The 16,805-nt window shown below is 51.9% G+C and overlaps 1 protein-coding gene across 25 annotated transcripts in view; it reads left to right on the forward strand.

Moving 5' to 3' along the window:
* The window catches only part of NCOR2 (nuclear receptor corepressor 2), a 276,099-nt gene that overhangs the window by 80,658 nt on the left and 178,636 nt on the right, over window positions 1-16,805 (forward strand). For all 25 annotated transcript variants that reach the window (XM_025197842.1, XM_025197845.1, XM_025197875.1 and 22 more), the window contains exon 5: window positions 14,340-14,519. In XM_025197842.1, coding sequence (XP_025053627.1) covers window positions 14,340-14,519 — 180 coding nt within the window. The remainder of the gene's footprint in view (window positions 1-14,339; window positions 14,520-16,805) is intronic.

Here is a 16,805-nt window from a genome sequence, read left to right on the forward strand (position 1 = left end):
TCCTAAGACGGCAAGCGGTCAGGAAGGCCCAGACACATGTCTGCACAATTATTGGAACAATAAACCACTGCTTCTGACGGCCACGAGGAGCGCAGCTGGTGGGAATGGTGCATTATCAGCTCCGTGTTGTAGTCCTGGGCAAAATGCACACGGCCTGCATGCGGGGTGACGTTACCCGGGACCTACCAATACTCGTCCAGGGCTCCTGTCTCGGGTCTGATCTGATCCGATTTGCAGGTTCCTCAGCATCCTCGGAACAGGCCCTCTCCGTGCAGGCAGGGATAGTATTAGATAGATGGCCCTAAAGATCCCTTCCCACCCAAGGGTCCCCTGCCCCAGAACGCTGTACCCGGACCGATTGTGCTCTGCAGTGTTTGGGCCCACAGCTGTAGCATGTGTTTTAATAGGTAAAAAGCAACTGCCGGGGTTGCTGATGGATGCCTTGGAGGAGTGGAAACGAGGCAGACAGCTGCACCGGGTGTGGTTGTCCTGTGGTTGTGCCATTGTTTCAGCGAACTCGTTGTCTATAATATCGCACACACATGTTTCGGGGTGGTGCATCCCATAGCACGTGGCCGGCTTTCCCTTAAATGGGCAATACCAAAATACAGAGGCAGGTTTACGTTGCAGTTTGCAGGACCCCCCACCCCACCGCTCTGGCTACTGCTGTCCCCAGGGCCTCCAGGCTCCCTGTCTCTCCCTTGGCTTTCGCCTCCTGCCCCGGGGTGGGGGACAAGGGAGCCTGCGACTCTGACTCTGGGGGGGCCCAGAGCCCCCGTGCAGCATGGAGGCATGCACGCGCGTGCAGCAGAGGAGAGAACGGATGCAGGGAAGGGAAGGGATTTTGCCCAAGGCCATCTGGGAAGGCGGCCAAGGTCTCTCCTGACTTTTGGCCGTCGCTGCAGCTACTAGAAAGCAGTGCACGGTTGAACCCACACACCAAGTTACGCTGGCAATAAGCAGTGCTCCTCAGGTATGTGCACCGAGCTCAGCACTGGTAAGAGGTGCTGGGATAACTGTCCCACTTGCTGACATCCAGGGGACCAGCACAGCCTACGTGGCAGCAGCCTGTCTTGACTTTAGCTTGGAAAGGAATAGCTACGCAAAGGGAGCTTTTGGTCTCCATGGCCCGTTCAATCCAGTGGTAGTTCTGCCCTTGGCATAATAGTGACTTGGGCCCAAAACGGGGCATCGGTCTGGTCCCATGACTCGGGCCACGCGCGACTACTAGGTGGTGATGGATAACGGTGCGGTTGCTGACGCTATCAAAACGCTGGGTGTCACAGAGCATCCTTTCTCCCAGGGGAGCCCTTTCACACCTAAGCCACTCAGCCTCTTGCCGTGGCATAAATAACGTTAACGTAACTGGGGCCGTTGGGCAGTAGAGAGAGCAGGGGAGCAACGGCGGCAGCCTCGGGGAGTAGCTTTTATTTGCAGAACTGATTTAAATAGAGCTGTCTTGGTTCGTTCACTTTGCTTCCCTGCGCATCTCTCGCCCCTGCCAGCCACCTCCCCAGTGTTAGCACAACGCGCCACGGCTGATTAACACCCTGACAGAGCCCCTCTCTGTACCCATCTCGGCATCCTCGTGGTTGCACTGGCATTTGAGGTGGCGCAGCTGAGACCTCGCTGCCTTCGGGGGCTGCGTCTCCCTCCCTAGCCTAACTGGTGGCATGAAATTGTGCAGTTTCTGAAGAGGCATTTCCGTCTCAAAAGCCATGTGCTCAAGTGCATCTCAAGTGGGATTTCTTTCCCCCAGCCCTGCTCTGAATGGGAGCATTTAGAAATCTCATTTCCTCTCCCTGATAGCGTGAGGCTGAGAAGGGCATTCGATTTTTTTTTTTTAAATAAATGAGATTATTAGAAGCTGGGCCTGGTGGAATCTTTTTCCATCCTCTTTATCGGCTTGCTTTGTTGAAGGATGTGCTGATATCCTTCTTAAAGGGACTGGAGCTTCCAGTGCCTCAAGGCAGGTCTCTGGTCTGTGATGTTGCAGACTTAGCTCCTAGCAGCTTTCAAACCCAACAGGATTCTTCCTGCTGGCTTTTATTGCACGGGCACGGCATGGCATGGCCCATGCTTAGGGCACAGTGCACTTTTCAGAGTCGTTGCGCGCTGCTTTGTAGATGCCGGGGACAGAGGAGGGGATACCATGATGTTCTCTCGAATGTTGGAACCAAGAGTAGGTATTCAAGTGCCGGTTGAATCAGTGAATTATGGAGGGTTCAGCGGTTCTCTGGACTAGTCCTTGGATGGACAGTAATGTGATGTTTCTCAGGTCGCACTACTGGGAGTAACAAGGGATAACGGCCACAAGTTGACGGAGAGTAGATTCAGGCTAGACATCAGGAGGCATTACTTCACTGTCAGGGCAGCTAGGATCTGGAACCAACTTCCAAGAGAAGTGGTGCTCACACCTACCCTGGGGGTCTTTAAAAGGAGGCTGGACAGACACCTTGCCGGGGTCGTTTGACCCCAGCTTTCTTTATTTCCTGCCCATGGCAGGGGGGCAGACTTGATGACCTGCTCAGGTCCCTTCCGACCCTACCTACTATGAAATTATGAAACTCTGAAGATGCCCAAACACCTATGGTTCCCAAGTGACTTAGGTTTCTAAGCCACTTAGAGAGAAGGGCCTTTGGAAATATCAGCCTAAATTACTTTGACTGCTGCTTTAGAGCTAAGATCATTTTTATAAACTGTCCCTTAATATTCACTCTGTTGTGTGGCTCCTTTTCATTTGGACATTGGTTACTCAGATACTAGTGACCTTAACTCATGCTATCCAAATCTATTACGGTGGAATATGGATAGTGAGTACCTCCTTTGTGCTGGCACTGGAACTTGTCGAGAGCCCCTATACACGGCACATTTATGCCACAATTCATGTGTTAATTGTGACATAAATGGCAAGGGTGTTACCCGGCCACCTAATTTAAGGTGCCATGAAATGGCAAGCCAGCCATAAAAATGTTCCATGTATAATGTAGAACATTTTTATGGCAGGTTTGGATGGTGACTTGCACTGAATGTGCGGCATGTCTGGGGCTGCCCCAGGGCTAATATTAGTTGCTTGTCGGCCCTGGACACAGGACCATGCTGGGTAGCCCTGGGCTGAAGGCACCCGGCTTTCAACTTGCTGGTGGAGGGGGAGCCCGGGTTCAGCATCCTAGGTTGTCTCTGCACTGGCAAGTAAGAAGGATGTGATTGGGATCTGATCCCAAAATCACGCCGCCTACCATGCACGTGTGGCAGGCAGATGGCGCGATTGTTGAGATCCCGTGGTGCCTTTAAATGAAGATGCACCAGAGGCTTTCATGGATCACTTGAAGATTCTCTGATGTATGGTGCTTTCTTACTCTGAATTAGTGTTTAGAGATCGTGGTAAATGGGCTCCGAACGACATCTGCAAGGACGCTGCTTGCTCCTGATGCTGGTGGGGGTGCTCCCTGGGCACAGTGCCGGGTCATTCCCCTCTGGTTCATCCGGTCTCGTTACAAATGACTCACGGAGCCCGGCCGCTCTCGGAAAGGAGAACGGGCCCAGAAGTTCTGAATCAGCTTTCTTCTTCCCAGGGAATCCCCACGACTTCAATGTGGGAAGAGGGCTTCACATGTTTATTTATATACTTAAAGTAATTGCTGGGGTAAGAGGCACTGGTTAAAATGTGAAGAGGAAGAGGGACCGCAGAGGCCAGCGACAGACAGTTTCTGTGGAAGCCGATTGCACCTATTCAGATATTCCAAGGAAAGCTGCCCGAGGGTTACAAGTTCCCAGAAAGCCGTCGTGGTTTTGAGCCCTGTTGGTCATGCAGTTTGTTGCGGGATGAGGCCTTTGAAGGGATTTCTGCTCTTCATTCCTCTTTCTGGCTGATTTTTTTTTTTTTTTTTTTTTCTCCCTTTCCCTTAACCACTCAGTAAATGCTAATTTTCATCTCTCTCCAAATTACTCGTGGCATTTCTCACAGGCAGCTGGGGAGCAGATAGCTTTGTCGGTAATGTGCTTGATTGCAGAACGAATGATTTTTATGCAGAGGGACAGGCAGGCGGGGGAAGCGTTTGGGAATAAGGTGGCCCAGAGCTTCACGAGCAGCACGAGATACGAGGCCAAAGGCTCTGCCTAGTGCTAGGCATGGAGGGTGAAGGCGTAATGTATTGCTGGATGCCCAACAGTTTCCCGTCTTGGTGATATCCTCTTGTTCAGAGTTGCACAAAGACTCTAGTGGAGCAAGCGAGGATCGGTACGAGGACGATTTTGCTGTTTACCTCTGAAGTCCTTCAGCCCGCTCCCATGTACGACCTGCCCCTCATCTGCCTCTGGAGAGCTGCAGACGTAGCACAAGGATCCCCTGGTACTTTGGGTGGAGGTGGGGTGTTCAGCCCAGCCATCCTGGCCCAACTCCAGATTGGATCGTTAAAATTTGCCTTGTTCAATCCACCCTCTGATTCCCGTCGGCGGAGTCCTCGTTCAGCCCTGTCCGTTCCTTTCTAAGAGACACCAAATGATCAAACCTGCCCTTTGTTGCTTTGCCGGCGCTGTCCTTCCACCCGAGATGGACCATTGCAGGCCAGGGGCAGTGCGTGACGGCTGCTTTGTGACCAGGTCAGAAAATTCGTGGGAGAAGCTTTGAGTGATGGATCACTTTGTGAGACAACCAGAACCGATTTCTACAGGCTCCTGTTGTCCTTTGAGAACCTAAAAAAGAGCATTTACCCACTCCGTGTCCATCTTTGCACCTCCAAACCTAGCAGTTAAACACCTAGTCCAACACCTTCCTACAGTCAAAGACTGACATCCGTCCCCCCTTTGCAGGTGAACCTTTGCATTGAGTAAGCCAGAGAAGCAAACCGAGCGCTGGGGTTGTGGCTTTTGTTAGGATGGTGTTATTTTTTTTTTTCTTCCCCTTTTACCTTCTGGGCTCTTTAGTAGCCAGGTGGGTGGTTTGCGAACAAGGAAATGAAAACCCCAAACATGAGCTCTTTTGAGCGAGTCGGGGGGAGCGTGTGAATCTTGCAGCTGTCGGTAAACGCTCTTCGTTGCCTAAAGGTGTCTGCCACGGAGGTGAAAGGAGAGGAAGCCAGACATGCAAACGCTGAAACATTATGGTTGCGTGGTAAGAACAGACGGGACGGTCTTTTGCCCTGACGGCGACTACGTGCTCAGCACACTACGGTTACATAAGGAGCAGTCGTGGACTTCCTTTAAAGGGTCACACAAGGCTGGCTTGTAAACCAGTCCGTCTGACCACGTGAAATAAGGGATGTGGCATTTAGGATTGAATTTGAGCAAGTTCAAGAAGTAGGTGCTGACTTTGGGATGTTGGCACACGGGGAAAGGGCCCTCTACATGGTTATCGGTGGGGATAAGAGGGTATAGGTTCGTTGATCGTTGAGGTTGCAGAGTGAAATATGAAAATGCCACTTAAGGAACTTTTCATTCTGCCCCCCCTGAGGCTTATGTAGACTTTAATGACAGGGCCCCATGCTCGTTAAGTGAACTGGCTCAATTAATGAGCAGCTGTTTGATATTTTACGTTCTCCTTGGTCAGCGTGTGGCCCTCAGCCTTATTTACTGGCCACGGTTCAAGCTCTGTTTTGAGTGCTGAATCCTCGATTTCTTCATGGGCTTCCCTGTGGCACTTGGATGCCACGCGACTCCTGGGGAATCTCAGCCTGGCGACGCGGGACAGCGCCGGGATCTCCGCGTCACCAGTGGAGGGGTGCTGAGAGACAGCAAGAAGAGGGCCAGCTATATATGGACCTATTTTCCTTGAACCTTGTTCTTGAGAACAGCTGAAGCAATTTGGCAGAAGCTTATCACCCCCCTCCTTCCCTCCACCTCCTCAAAACTAGAAAACTTGGGCCAGCTGTTCACATTTTGGCAAAGTGTTTTAAGGCGCTGAAAACACCGGGCCTTACCACGGGACATGCTCAAGCAGCGAGAGTGCCCAAGGTGGCAGGATTTGCCGGGGGAAGGTATGCAGCCAGTACAATTTTTAATCTGCTAACGGGCATGCAAGAAGGTACAGACGGGCAAAGCACCCAGTGGTCAGTGCGAGGCCCCAGGCGTTTTGCCCGAGTCAGGATTTCTGGATTTGGCCCATCTCCTAAGTGGCGCTGAAGGGGATAAGCGGTGTTTATTGCTGCTTCTGTAATAACCTAGGATCTGTTAAGCGTAATGTTGTGGGACGGCCTCTGTGAGCGCAAGCAAGTTTTGCAAGACCAGATACTGTGCATAAGTTTGTGCATTTAACCATAGCACTTAACTGGCAAGGTTTACCACCCTCCAGTCTGCGGGAGAGGGAGGGACATCATTTGTTACTTGTTTTGCAGTTAAATTGCTTCAAGCTGTTGAAATATTGGAGAAGGGTTTTGACCTACTTTCCTGCAAACTAAAAGGAAAAAAAAAAGGGGGTGGGTATTGAATTATTTTCTGCTCGGGCTACAGGGAATCCAGCCCGATTAGGGGGAATGGCATGTCATGGGCCTTCCTGAAAAGCTGCACATATAAAAGCCAACTCCTCCTGTAGAGCGTCTCAGTCTGCTGCTTGGTTAGCTCCCATCCAGGAGAATATCTACTTTTTAAAAATCCTATGTACATGGTTATTATTATTTTTATTTTTTTTTACCCTCGGCATGCTTTGCACGCTGTTGTGTGGGGGAACAGAGGAAAAACACACGTAATCCTTAGATCCCACAGCTTCGAATTGCTGACACACGGTGATTAGATTTGCCTGGGAACGTGCAGGCGTTTGCTAATCGACTGCGTTTTCTGACGGTCGGGGTAGCGGAGCGTCCTTCGCGTCATCCCGTCCATGCAGCGGGACGCGCTTCCTTCCCCGACCCGGTTGGTTGCTGGTTTTGACACTGCGACTCCCCACTTCTCCGGGAGCGCGTTTCCAGCAGAAAACCCTGACCCTTGGCTGCAGGCTCGCTGAGCTCGGGGTGGGGGGTTTGAGGTTTCTGAGTGACTCCTGGCAAGCTTTGGCACGACTGCGCGCAAGGATCCAGCGCAGTTCACAGCTGCATGTGCGCTTGCACCTCCCTAGGAAGATCTCACAGCGGCGTTTCGTTTTATTGTAGACGCTGCAAGTTGCAGGTGCTTCCGAATCGCATTTCCGGTTACAAACGGACAACAGGAAGGGTCAGTGGTCTGCGAGACCGCGTGGAAACAAAAGCATTCGAGTCCCCTGGTCTGTCTTGCTGTCGTGACTCTTTTCCTTCTTGCCGCCTTTGTCTGTGCTGGGAGAACGAGTCAGTTTTGCTTTGGCTTTGACTTTCGCTTTAGCCTTCAGGTTTCAGGCGCTCCTGGGAAAAGCCTTGAACAATGGCTTCTGCTGGCCTTAGAAATATTGGAAGCGATTTTTCTCCACGTTTATACGTTTATCCTGTTTGGGGGTGGGGGTTTCAGGAGTTTTGTAAACTTGTTGCCAGGCCTTGGAGCGGGAGTCGGGTCACTCCTCTCTGCTGCAGACCTGCCCCGTGAACTCCTCCCGACCTGTTTGCTGTGGTCGGTGTTAAATTGGAGAAGTTCTGTCAAAGCCCAGTTCCCCTTTTCCCCCATTTCCATAGAAATCGCAACCCTCTGGTTGAGCTGGACAGAATTGCACAATGCTTTCCAAGCCGCTGCTTCGTGGAGATGGCTGGAGAGCAAACTGCGCTCTGCCTTGTAGCCCAGCTTCATTGTTAGCAGTGTAATGGGGATTTAATTAGTTTGCTGAGTTAAGCTGCATTTGCCGAGTCCCTCGAGGTCCGAGTGACTCGGCCGACGCGGCTTTCGTCTCCAGATACAGTCGCAGACAGGCAGGGCCCTTTGTGGCCCATCACAGCGCTGGAGCTGCTGTTGTTTCTCCATCTACATTTAGTTTTGTCCCATCTGGGTCTGCAGAAACCGGGACCCGTCGTAATTCCCGCCCGCTGTCCGTCGTAATTCTTCTCCTTCAGCGGGTAGGTGTGCGCGCAGGGAGGAATCGCACAGGGATGCTCGTAGCATTTGCACAACGCTGCGTGTGGTGTTTGTTTATATATATATATATATATAAACAAACATATACATACATATATGTATACATACATATATATATGCAGTTGACAATTAGGAAATGACAACCTTTACTACCACTGTGTACAGAAGGATCGGGAAGGGATTTTACAGCCAACCAGCGCTTAAAGCCGCCTCGCTCTCCAGGGAACGAGGGACTGTTGGTAATCCAACTGGGTAAGCGAAGGCACAGAAAAATCAGGCTCTTTGCTGAAAGTCATCTAATGAGGGGACCATATAAATTAGAATAGAAATCAAGAGACCTGACTCCAGTTCCCTTGTACCTATCCATCAGACTGTCCTCTCTCTCTCTCTCTCTCAGACGGCTTCCAGGGGCTGAGGAGCAAAAGCATCTCTTCATGCGCCCCATGTCCTCCCTGCTGCATAGGTAGCGGTTTCACTGCCAAATAGGAGTCCCAAGCTGTTGGGCATGATCTGAGCTCCGTCAAGGGACTGCAGTAGACGTGATGACACCTTCACGCTGGTATAAAAAGGAGGGGACAGCTAACACAACCCCCAAAGCAGGCGTATCTTCCCCATTCTGGTGGACAGTTGCCCCTAAAAGCATCGGGGGTAAACTCCTACAGCTTCATATGTCCAGGCCCATCCCTTGCCATTTGCTAAAGGCAAGCAGGGGCTTCCTCCATCGCCTGATCGCTGCAGGGGTTATGGTGCATTGGGACACATCTGTCCTTCTCTCCATGCCAGCTCGGCGGCCTCTTCGCCTGCCATCAGGGGCAGATACCACTGTACCCCTGCACGCTGTTTGGGACAGTCTCTCCTCTTCCCTCCATCTCGCCGACTCTCCCTTGTCCAAGCCACCCCCTGTCCACATCTCTTCTGGATGCCTGACGCTTCTGTTTTCTGTTGGCTTTACCGACGTCATGTCATCCAGCCTTGCATGGGCTCCGCCAGCGAGGGCACTTCTGTTACCAAGGGCAGAAAAGCCGGGCCACGTGTCTGGGACCGCAGAGCACAGCCACTGCTGGAGCTAGGGGTGGTGTTTAAGATGTCTAGATCCCGTGCTTTATACAATCCATTTGTACGGTGGTCTTTAACAGGCCTCGTCCAGGTGCCACAAAAGTCAGGGGAAGCCGAATCAAATATTCCATGCGATCGATCCATAAACAGGCAATCTGGTGATGGCTTTATGGATAAAGCCTTCTCTAGAGCTTACAGTTTCAACTTCAAGAAGTGCCCAGTTGCATCCCGTAAAACGGAGGAGGTGTTTATCAGACAGGGCTCTGACCTTCCTGGCGGCAGCTCTGCCTGTAATAGAGAGGCAGAAGAAGAAACCTGCGCTTGGTGTTGCTCCCATACAAAGCCTCTCTAGTGCCTGATCGTTGCCTTCAGTGGCAGCAGCTGTTATGTCGGAAGGAGGCTTTGCATGAATATTGCCCCCTTTCTCCCCCTTGTTATCATACAAATCACATAATAATAAGGCCAGGGATAAACAGGAGCTCCAGTAGCTGTTAGCCATGTATAAAAACAAATCACATGGAAACAGCATAATTACTGAGAAAGTATCAACGTGAGTAACGCGATAATTGTTTTCTTCCCTCCAGCAGATTTATTCCGACTCTCCGGGCTGCGCGCTGGTTCGGAGGGCCGTGACTACGCGTTAATAGGAAGAATTTGACATTGCACACCATTTTCATTTAGGACCTGGATATGACGCGATCCCAGGCTTTGGTGTTGGCTGGTGCCTATTTTAAGTGGCTTCTTCAGCCGGTTATCACCAACCACACAGCAAAAAAACAAAAAAGGGGCTGTACGTAGCAGTGGCCTGGTTTGCCCGCTTGGATCTGGTGGCTTTGCGTTAGCAGGGTGCTATTATCGCTGGCTCTCCGCATCATTCGGCTGCAGGTTGAGCTGCAATGGAGCAAGAGGAAGGAGGCCAGGTGGAGCGCAGTGAAGATGGATAACGTACAGGCAAAAGAAAACGTAGTCCCGCCAACGCAGCAGATGGGCGAGCCCGCTCCCAAAAGCTCAGTGGTCCTCGTCCTCTGAGCAGGCGAGACGTCTCTTGGCCCATCTCGTCAGTGGGCTTGTTTTGTGTTGCCGCTTTGTCCTCCCTTTTGGCTCGTGCAACTCCTCTGTCTTCTCCCGTGGAGCTTACTGCAATGTGTGGTTTACCCTTGTGGTTTGTGCCCAAGGCCTTTCGTGCCACGGGCTCTGTGCCACTCAATGCCCCTGAGAGGTCAGGGGGAAATGCGTTGGCCTGCAGCTCCTTTGTTTTAGGCTTGGCTGACAAGGAGTCGGCATTTGTGCAAAAAGAGCAGGCAGGTCCTGGTGACACCGAGCTATCAGTTGAGGAACTGGATGTTGCAGTGACGTAGCGACTGCTGCATTTAGCACGCGCTTGTTTAAGGTCTGCTGAGCTTCTCCTGTATATCCTGCACGTGAACTCACAGGAATCGGGAATGGGACGGACCTGTCGAGTTACTCTGCTGGTCCCTCTCCCAGCACGAGGTTGCCCCGCTGGCACGGACTGTCATCTGCTGCAGCCAGAGAACAGCAGGCCCCCGTGCCTTGACTGAGACAGATGTGAGAGGAGCACGTTAAATCCATGATCCGAAGCACTGCGAGCACTTGCACGCAGCGCACATCCCTGCGGCAGGCAGTGGGACTCGGTTTCCCAGGAAGGGGTCTGCAGAGGAGATTGAAGCATGCCGGGGGTTCACGTGCTGACGGCTCACTGCTCCCTACCCTGCTTTGAAAGCCCAGCGTTCGCACGTCATCTCCAGTTGGCGGCCGCATAGCCGTCTTCTCCAATGTGCCAGGTTTTGGTGATTAGCGGCGGTGGATGCTTGGCTCCTGTAAGGACAGGAGCTTTGCTCCCTGAACCCAGTTATTATGTGCGAGAGTTTTCCCAGGAGATTTCTGCATTCCCTTTTTCCCCCCTCTCCTCTTGCTGCCTGTCTCTGTAACTGTATATCTGTGAAAGCGGCAAGTCTCTGTTGTTGAAAGGCTTGGAAGCGCAGTCCCCCTGCCGACATGATTCGAGATGATGGTACTTTCATGTAGCGTAACTTGCTGCCACTCTTCCCACGCCACGGCGCTGCTGATTTTGCTTTGGAAACGAAGGCGAGCGCTTGACAGCGTACGAGAAGCAGGGTCCCCACGAGGGCTGAGCCCATTTAGAGGTTCCTTGCCTTCGGCATATCACCGAACATAGGACAGCATCTTTGGTTCCTACGTGCAATTAGCAATTGCATTTTCCTTGCCCTTCCTCAAATGCGTAGCCTGAAGTGGCTTCTTCAGCTAACGAGTTCACCGCGCAGCTTCTCGTCCCACTCCTCCTCTCTGCTTGGACTCCTTAAACCGTGTACAAGGTGCCTATAAATCTTCTCCTCCTTCTGATTGTTCTGCTTCACCTCCATTTAAAACTTGTGGCCGCGGTGAAGGCTTTACCCGTTCACCTTTACGTCACGAGGAACGTGAACTGTCCTCCTTGATGGTTGCTTTCCTTGTGCTTGAGCCCGCGGGTGCTGTGGGGGAGCTGAATAACTCTGGTTGGGATGTGCAGTTCGTGGCACGCTCAGAGCAGGAGGCGTGGGACGAAAGTGAAAACCGTACATTGTCTTCAACCCTATGGTAGACAAGGGCCCGCGAGCAGGGCAGGGGGAGTTTGCATGGTCTCTGTCCCTTGCAGCAGGTGGAAGGAGGCGAGGGCAGCGATCTTCTCTCCGCCCTTCCCTGCCGGTCCTTCCTTTGCTCTGCTTTTCTGGCTGAGCAAAAGACAGCGGCGTTTCCCTTTCACCTCCCTGCCATCAAACGTGCAGCAAGTGCCGCTTTCCCGTGGCGCAGATCACGGGACCTGTTTGCAACCGGGTGCAACTTGATTGCAAAGAGGGGGAAGCTCTCCCCGAAGCTGCTCCAATCCGCATAGCAAAGCTTTTGCCGCGGGGCCTCCAGGAGGACCACGGCGAAGGGTTAAAGCGCATCCCCAGGATGCATGGTCTCCTCTGAGGCCACGTGTCGCGGCTACACTTTCCAGGCAGCAGATGTTCACGAAATGCCGAGATCAACTGGCGCAAAGGCGGCACCCGAGATCATGCCCGCATTGATTGACCCCGGCTTGAGTAATCGCGCTCGTGGCAGAGCAATCCAGAGCAGGCGCCTGAATGATTTCCCTTGTCTGACCCGCACAGAAGAGCTCCTGGCGTATCCCTGGTCTCTGCTGGCTTTGGGCTGCTGTCCCATTTATCCCTCACCCCTCCCCGAAGGCTGAAACAGCCCCCAGTAGAAGTGGGGTAATGAATAGCCCACCTGTTGCTGGAGTCCAGGCGGAAGGCTTGCCTGGCACTTGTCCAGAGACAGCGAGTCCCCGAGAAAAGGGAGACCTTTCTCGAAGGAATGAAAAGCACCAGTTGGTGCTGGAGAACAATGCAGGCCTTGTCTCGAGACCCAAGGCTGCTGTAATTAAGGTAGCAAAGTTGTGTGAACTTCTTCACTCGTTTACTTTTTTTTTTTTTTTTTTTTTTTTTTGCACCCCCCCCATCCCTTCCCTCCTGCCCGGAGAGCAGCTGCAGGGAGATTACTGTGCAGTTTGTCTGTGGTTTAAGGTTACAAACCAAACCATCGCTTCCACCTCTCCTGTTTCCACACCCCTTAGAGAAAAAAAAAATACAAATCCACCCGGTTGCAAAAGAAATAAATAGATAAGCATCATGACGAGGTCCAGGAGCTACCGAATTCGAATGGAAGGAGCCGGCTAGCGTGCTACCGGCCTGTTGCATCTCGCAGCAAAGGGGTCAGCGTTCAGCGGGCAGGAATTTAACGCACCCTAGTAATGGTTTCTGAGGCGATGTGGTAATAGTGCTGAAATTAGCAGTCAGACAGCTATTGTTCAAAAAAAGAAGAAAAAAAAAGGGGGCGCTTAATTGACCTTGTGTGCAGTGCTTTACATACCCTGTGATCCTCGTTATAGCGGCAGGAGGGGCAATCTTAGATCCTGTCCATTTGGGGTGAATCTGTTCTTACCGAATGAAGTCCCGCGGCTGCCTCGGGCTTCCTCCCAGGTGCTCCAGGTTTCTGGGCTCTGATACAGGTGGAAACAGAGGCTGTACGTGCAAGCAGGTACAACCAACTCGGCAGGCTGCTCGGAGCTGGCCGGGATTTGACCCGACTTTCCTTTCCGGGCCCGAACGGTCCCGTAGCATGGCCGTATGTTGTTTAAACAGCTGCCATGTCGCATGCAAGAGGTGGCCTCCGTTCTGTGGTGGGCGGCACGTGGCATTTGCACGCCAGCCATTGTGCGCTTATAAATAATGCGGTGCTCCTTGGGAGGAAAGGTGATTTCAAATGATGGATTCTTGTTGCATTGCCATCTGGGGATATTGACTTCTTGGTAGCAGCTAAGGCGCTGCTTTTTTTTCGAGAATGAAAAGTGCCGAGCATTTTGATCTTATCCCCAAGAGTCGTTCTCCCCTCCGCCCCCCCACTAAATGCTAATTACAGCTATTCTTTGAAATTCTCTTAGGTCGTATTGTTCTGGCAGCTCTGTGATTGGAAGGGTTTCATTGAACCGAGTGCTTCATCCCTTACCATTTGTTTCAGCCTCTGTAAACAGACTTTTTGTCACATCAGTTCCGTTGTTTTCTAATCTAGTCTCATCTACCTCCTTTTCTCTTTTGGGGTTTTTTTTTTCTCCTTATTAATCCAGCATCCATCACTGTAGAGTCCAAATGCCTTCCAAAAATAGCCAGGGAATGGAAGTGCATTGGTTTCTCTGCCTTCCCCAGGAAGTGTGTGTGTGTGTGTGTGTGTAAATGTAATGGTTGTCGAGAAAACGGTGCTATGAGTTTGTCCCTAGTAACTACAAAAGGAGGCTGTTGTCTCTGTGCAAATGGCTTTCCGGGGTCCAGAGGCAGGGAGGGCGGTATTGCTGAAAGCCTTTATCTCACTACCTGGAGCAATGGTCTTCTTCCCTTGCTGGGCGCCAGTACTGACCAAGTAGCACACTTCGTGCTCAGCATCCTTTGCTCTCCCTGCCAGCCTTGGTTTTGACCTTTTTAATTTCCTATGGCTGCAAGAGGTGTCCAAGGACCTCGTCCCAGAGCAATGAACAGGTTTCACCTCTGTAAAGGTGCCCCTGGTTTTCCAAGGGGAACCGGTGAGGTTTGTACAGCACATTGGGGATGTGATCTGTTGGGTAGCCAGGTGGGTCTTGTTTTCAGGGGGGCTGGAAATCAGGAGTGGGGTGGGGGGTTACCACCTGTGCTGTGGGCCAGAGAGCAAGCAACGATGCTTCCTTCTGCAGGCAGAGCTGACCTGACTGTCCTTGCTCTCCCCAGGACCGGGGCCTGACTGGCAAGCTGGAACCCGTGTCTCCGGTCAGCCCTCCTCACCCCGACTCTGAGCTGGATCTGTTGCCATCCAGGCTGTCGAAGGAGGAGCTCATCCAGAATATGGACCGAGTGGATCGGGAGATTACAATGGTGGAACAGCAGATCTCCAAGCTGAAGAAGAAGCAGGTAACTGCTGGGCTGGCACCTTTTGTTGGAGCATCCTCCCTTGCTCCATGCTGTTGTCCTTTGGTTCCACGTCCAAAGCAGCTCTCTACCCTTTTATGCCACTCATCATCTCTGCTGCCCTTCTGTGAAGTGTAATAGCCTGAAAAGCATTGTGCGCTCAGGAAAAGCTTTCAGCACTGCATTGTTGCTTTGCTGCTGTGGCTCTGTGCGTTCCAGGAGAAGGCTGCCCCACAAGCTCAGAACTGCTCTAATCACCGTGCCTCTTCCGCCGCCCTGTCCATCCCCTGGCACGTCTGTTGTCTGGAGATGGGGGGAAAGCCGCAGCGCTCCTTTTCCTGTCTGAGCTTGCAGGGGGCCCCAAAGTTTTGTGGGTTAATGCACTCAGGGAGCCCTGCACAGTTGGCAGATGCGAGACCACTGCGCCTTTGCAATTGTGCAGGGTCAGTGTCCCACCGAGCGTGTCCCACTCTGTGCCCTGGCAGGGCTGCCAGAGGGTGGCCGCTGGGTGGGTCAACCAGGTGCCTCCCTTCCAATCGTTAACTCGGGGGAGGACAAAAGAGACCCATATCTGGATGCTTTCCAGTTTCTCTGGGCAGTTCCTATGTGCCTCTGGTCTGAGGATCTGCTGTGGGAAGATGATCTCAGTTACATACCCCCTCCCCTTGCTGCAGTACTCGGACTCTTGCAGGCTTTATTTCTGTTCCCACTGATGCTGCTGGTTACAGGGAACACTTCTCCTCAGAGCACAGGGAGGCTTATTGACTGTCCCAGGTTTATGACTACAGCAGAGCAGGGGCTTGAATTCGCTTCTCTCAGTACCACCATTGCACCACCCTTCCTCTCTCGGTAAGAAGAATCCAGCAGCACGTTGCAAGTTTACTGCTGCTGTGTCCAAGATTGCCATACTCATCTCTTAACGGGCTCTTGGCAAACGCTCGGTGGTGGTCTTCTTTTGTGTGTGTGTGTAGGGGTGGGGGGTGTTAAAAAGGTTTTCAGTGACTGCAGCAAAGCACTTCCTTTCCTGTTGTCCCCTTGCCAGTTGTAACTTCCCCTGCTTGAGGAAGCTCCCTGATGGTGCCTGCTGGTGGCTAATTCCTGGCCGCCCAAGACTCTCCTGGTGCCTCTCTGCCTGGCCGCTCTGAGTGAAGGAGGCCGTATCCTTGGGCTGTCATTCTGAAAGGGAAGAAATTGGGACTAGTGCTCTATCCAGAGAGCAAATATGGCAGCATTGACCTTCCTACCAAATTCTGCAGAAGTGGAATGGGGAAAGAGAAATGAATGCAGTAGAGCAATGCAAGAATCCTCTTCCCTTTCTCTCAGTGGGCTGCACTATAGCTAACACAGAACCAAGCCTCCCAGCCTGTTCTTTTATTAACAAATCCAACTTATCCAATAGCAAATTGAGTATATAAAGATGCATCCAGTCCTCTAAAATGGAGACCGATATTGAACGTCCCTCACCAGCACTCCCTTAACCCCGGGCAGTGTCCACGGACGTGTGTCCTTTTCTTCTCTTCCTTTCAGACTCCGACAGTTCCTTTACGGTTCAGTTGAGGTTAAGCTTTTGTGTTTCTTCATCTCTGTATGTTCATTCGCCCCTTCTTTTTTTCATCTCAGCTCTGCATAATGCACAGCTTGCTCGTTCTACTCCTCCGTGCTTGGAAATTTTAAATCGATTCCCAGTTTGCTCTCAAGTGTTGGCTCAGAGATCTTGCACTTTCCTTAATGTGCAAAACCACTCCTCAAACTTTCTGGTTTGGAGGCAGGAGATGGTTCTCCTAGTATTTTCAGGGCAAGAGGCTATTGATCAACATGCCCATCTTCCTTGTGAATGGATTTCGATTTTTGGTTACCATATGCTGCCCAGACCCCCTTGGCCAGAGGCTCAGCACCGTTTGGTCTTGTTTTTAAACAGTTCAGTTTAATTAATCCCGGACACCTGTTTTCAGTTGCTTTTCCCCACCGAGGTACCAAAGGGCTTAAGGGAAGCAGAAAGGGGAAGGGAGAGCAGTGGGCTGAGGAACAGCTGCGGTACCAGGAGAAATGCAGTGGTCTCAGGGCTGCCTCTTCTGCAACGCAGCCGTAGCATCTGGAGCGCTTGGAAACCACAAATGGTTCTCCCGTTTGGGTTTGGTGGGAGGTGGTTAACCCTGTCCCCACACCCGAGAAGAAAGAGCGATGAACTTGCGTGGCGTCCTCTCATTTCTGGACGGATGGCTCTTCTTCTTCTTCTTTCCAGCTGTTTGGCCCCGACAGCTTGGTCCCGTGCACCAGACCCTTTCCCTA

Source organism: Alligator sinensis, unplaced genomic scaffold, assembly GCF_000455745.1.
Source record: "Alligator sinensis unplaced genomic scaffold, ASM45574v1 scaffold628_2, whole genome shotgun sequence".
Classification (NCBI taxonomy): domain Eukaryota; kingdom Metazoa; phylum Chordata; order Crocodylia; family Alligatoridae; genus Alligator; species Alligator sinensis.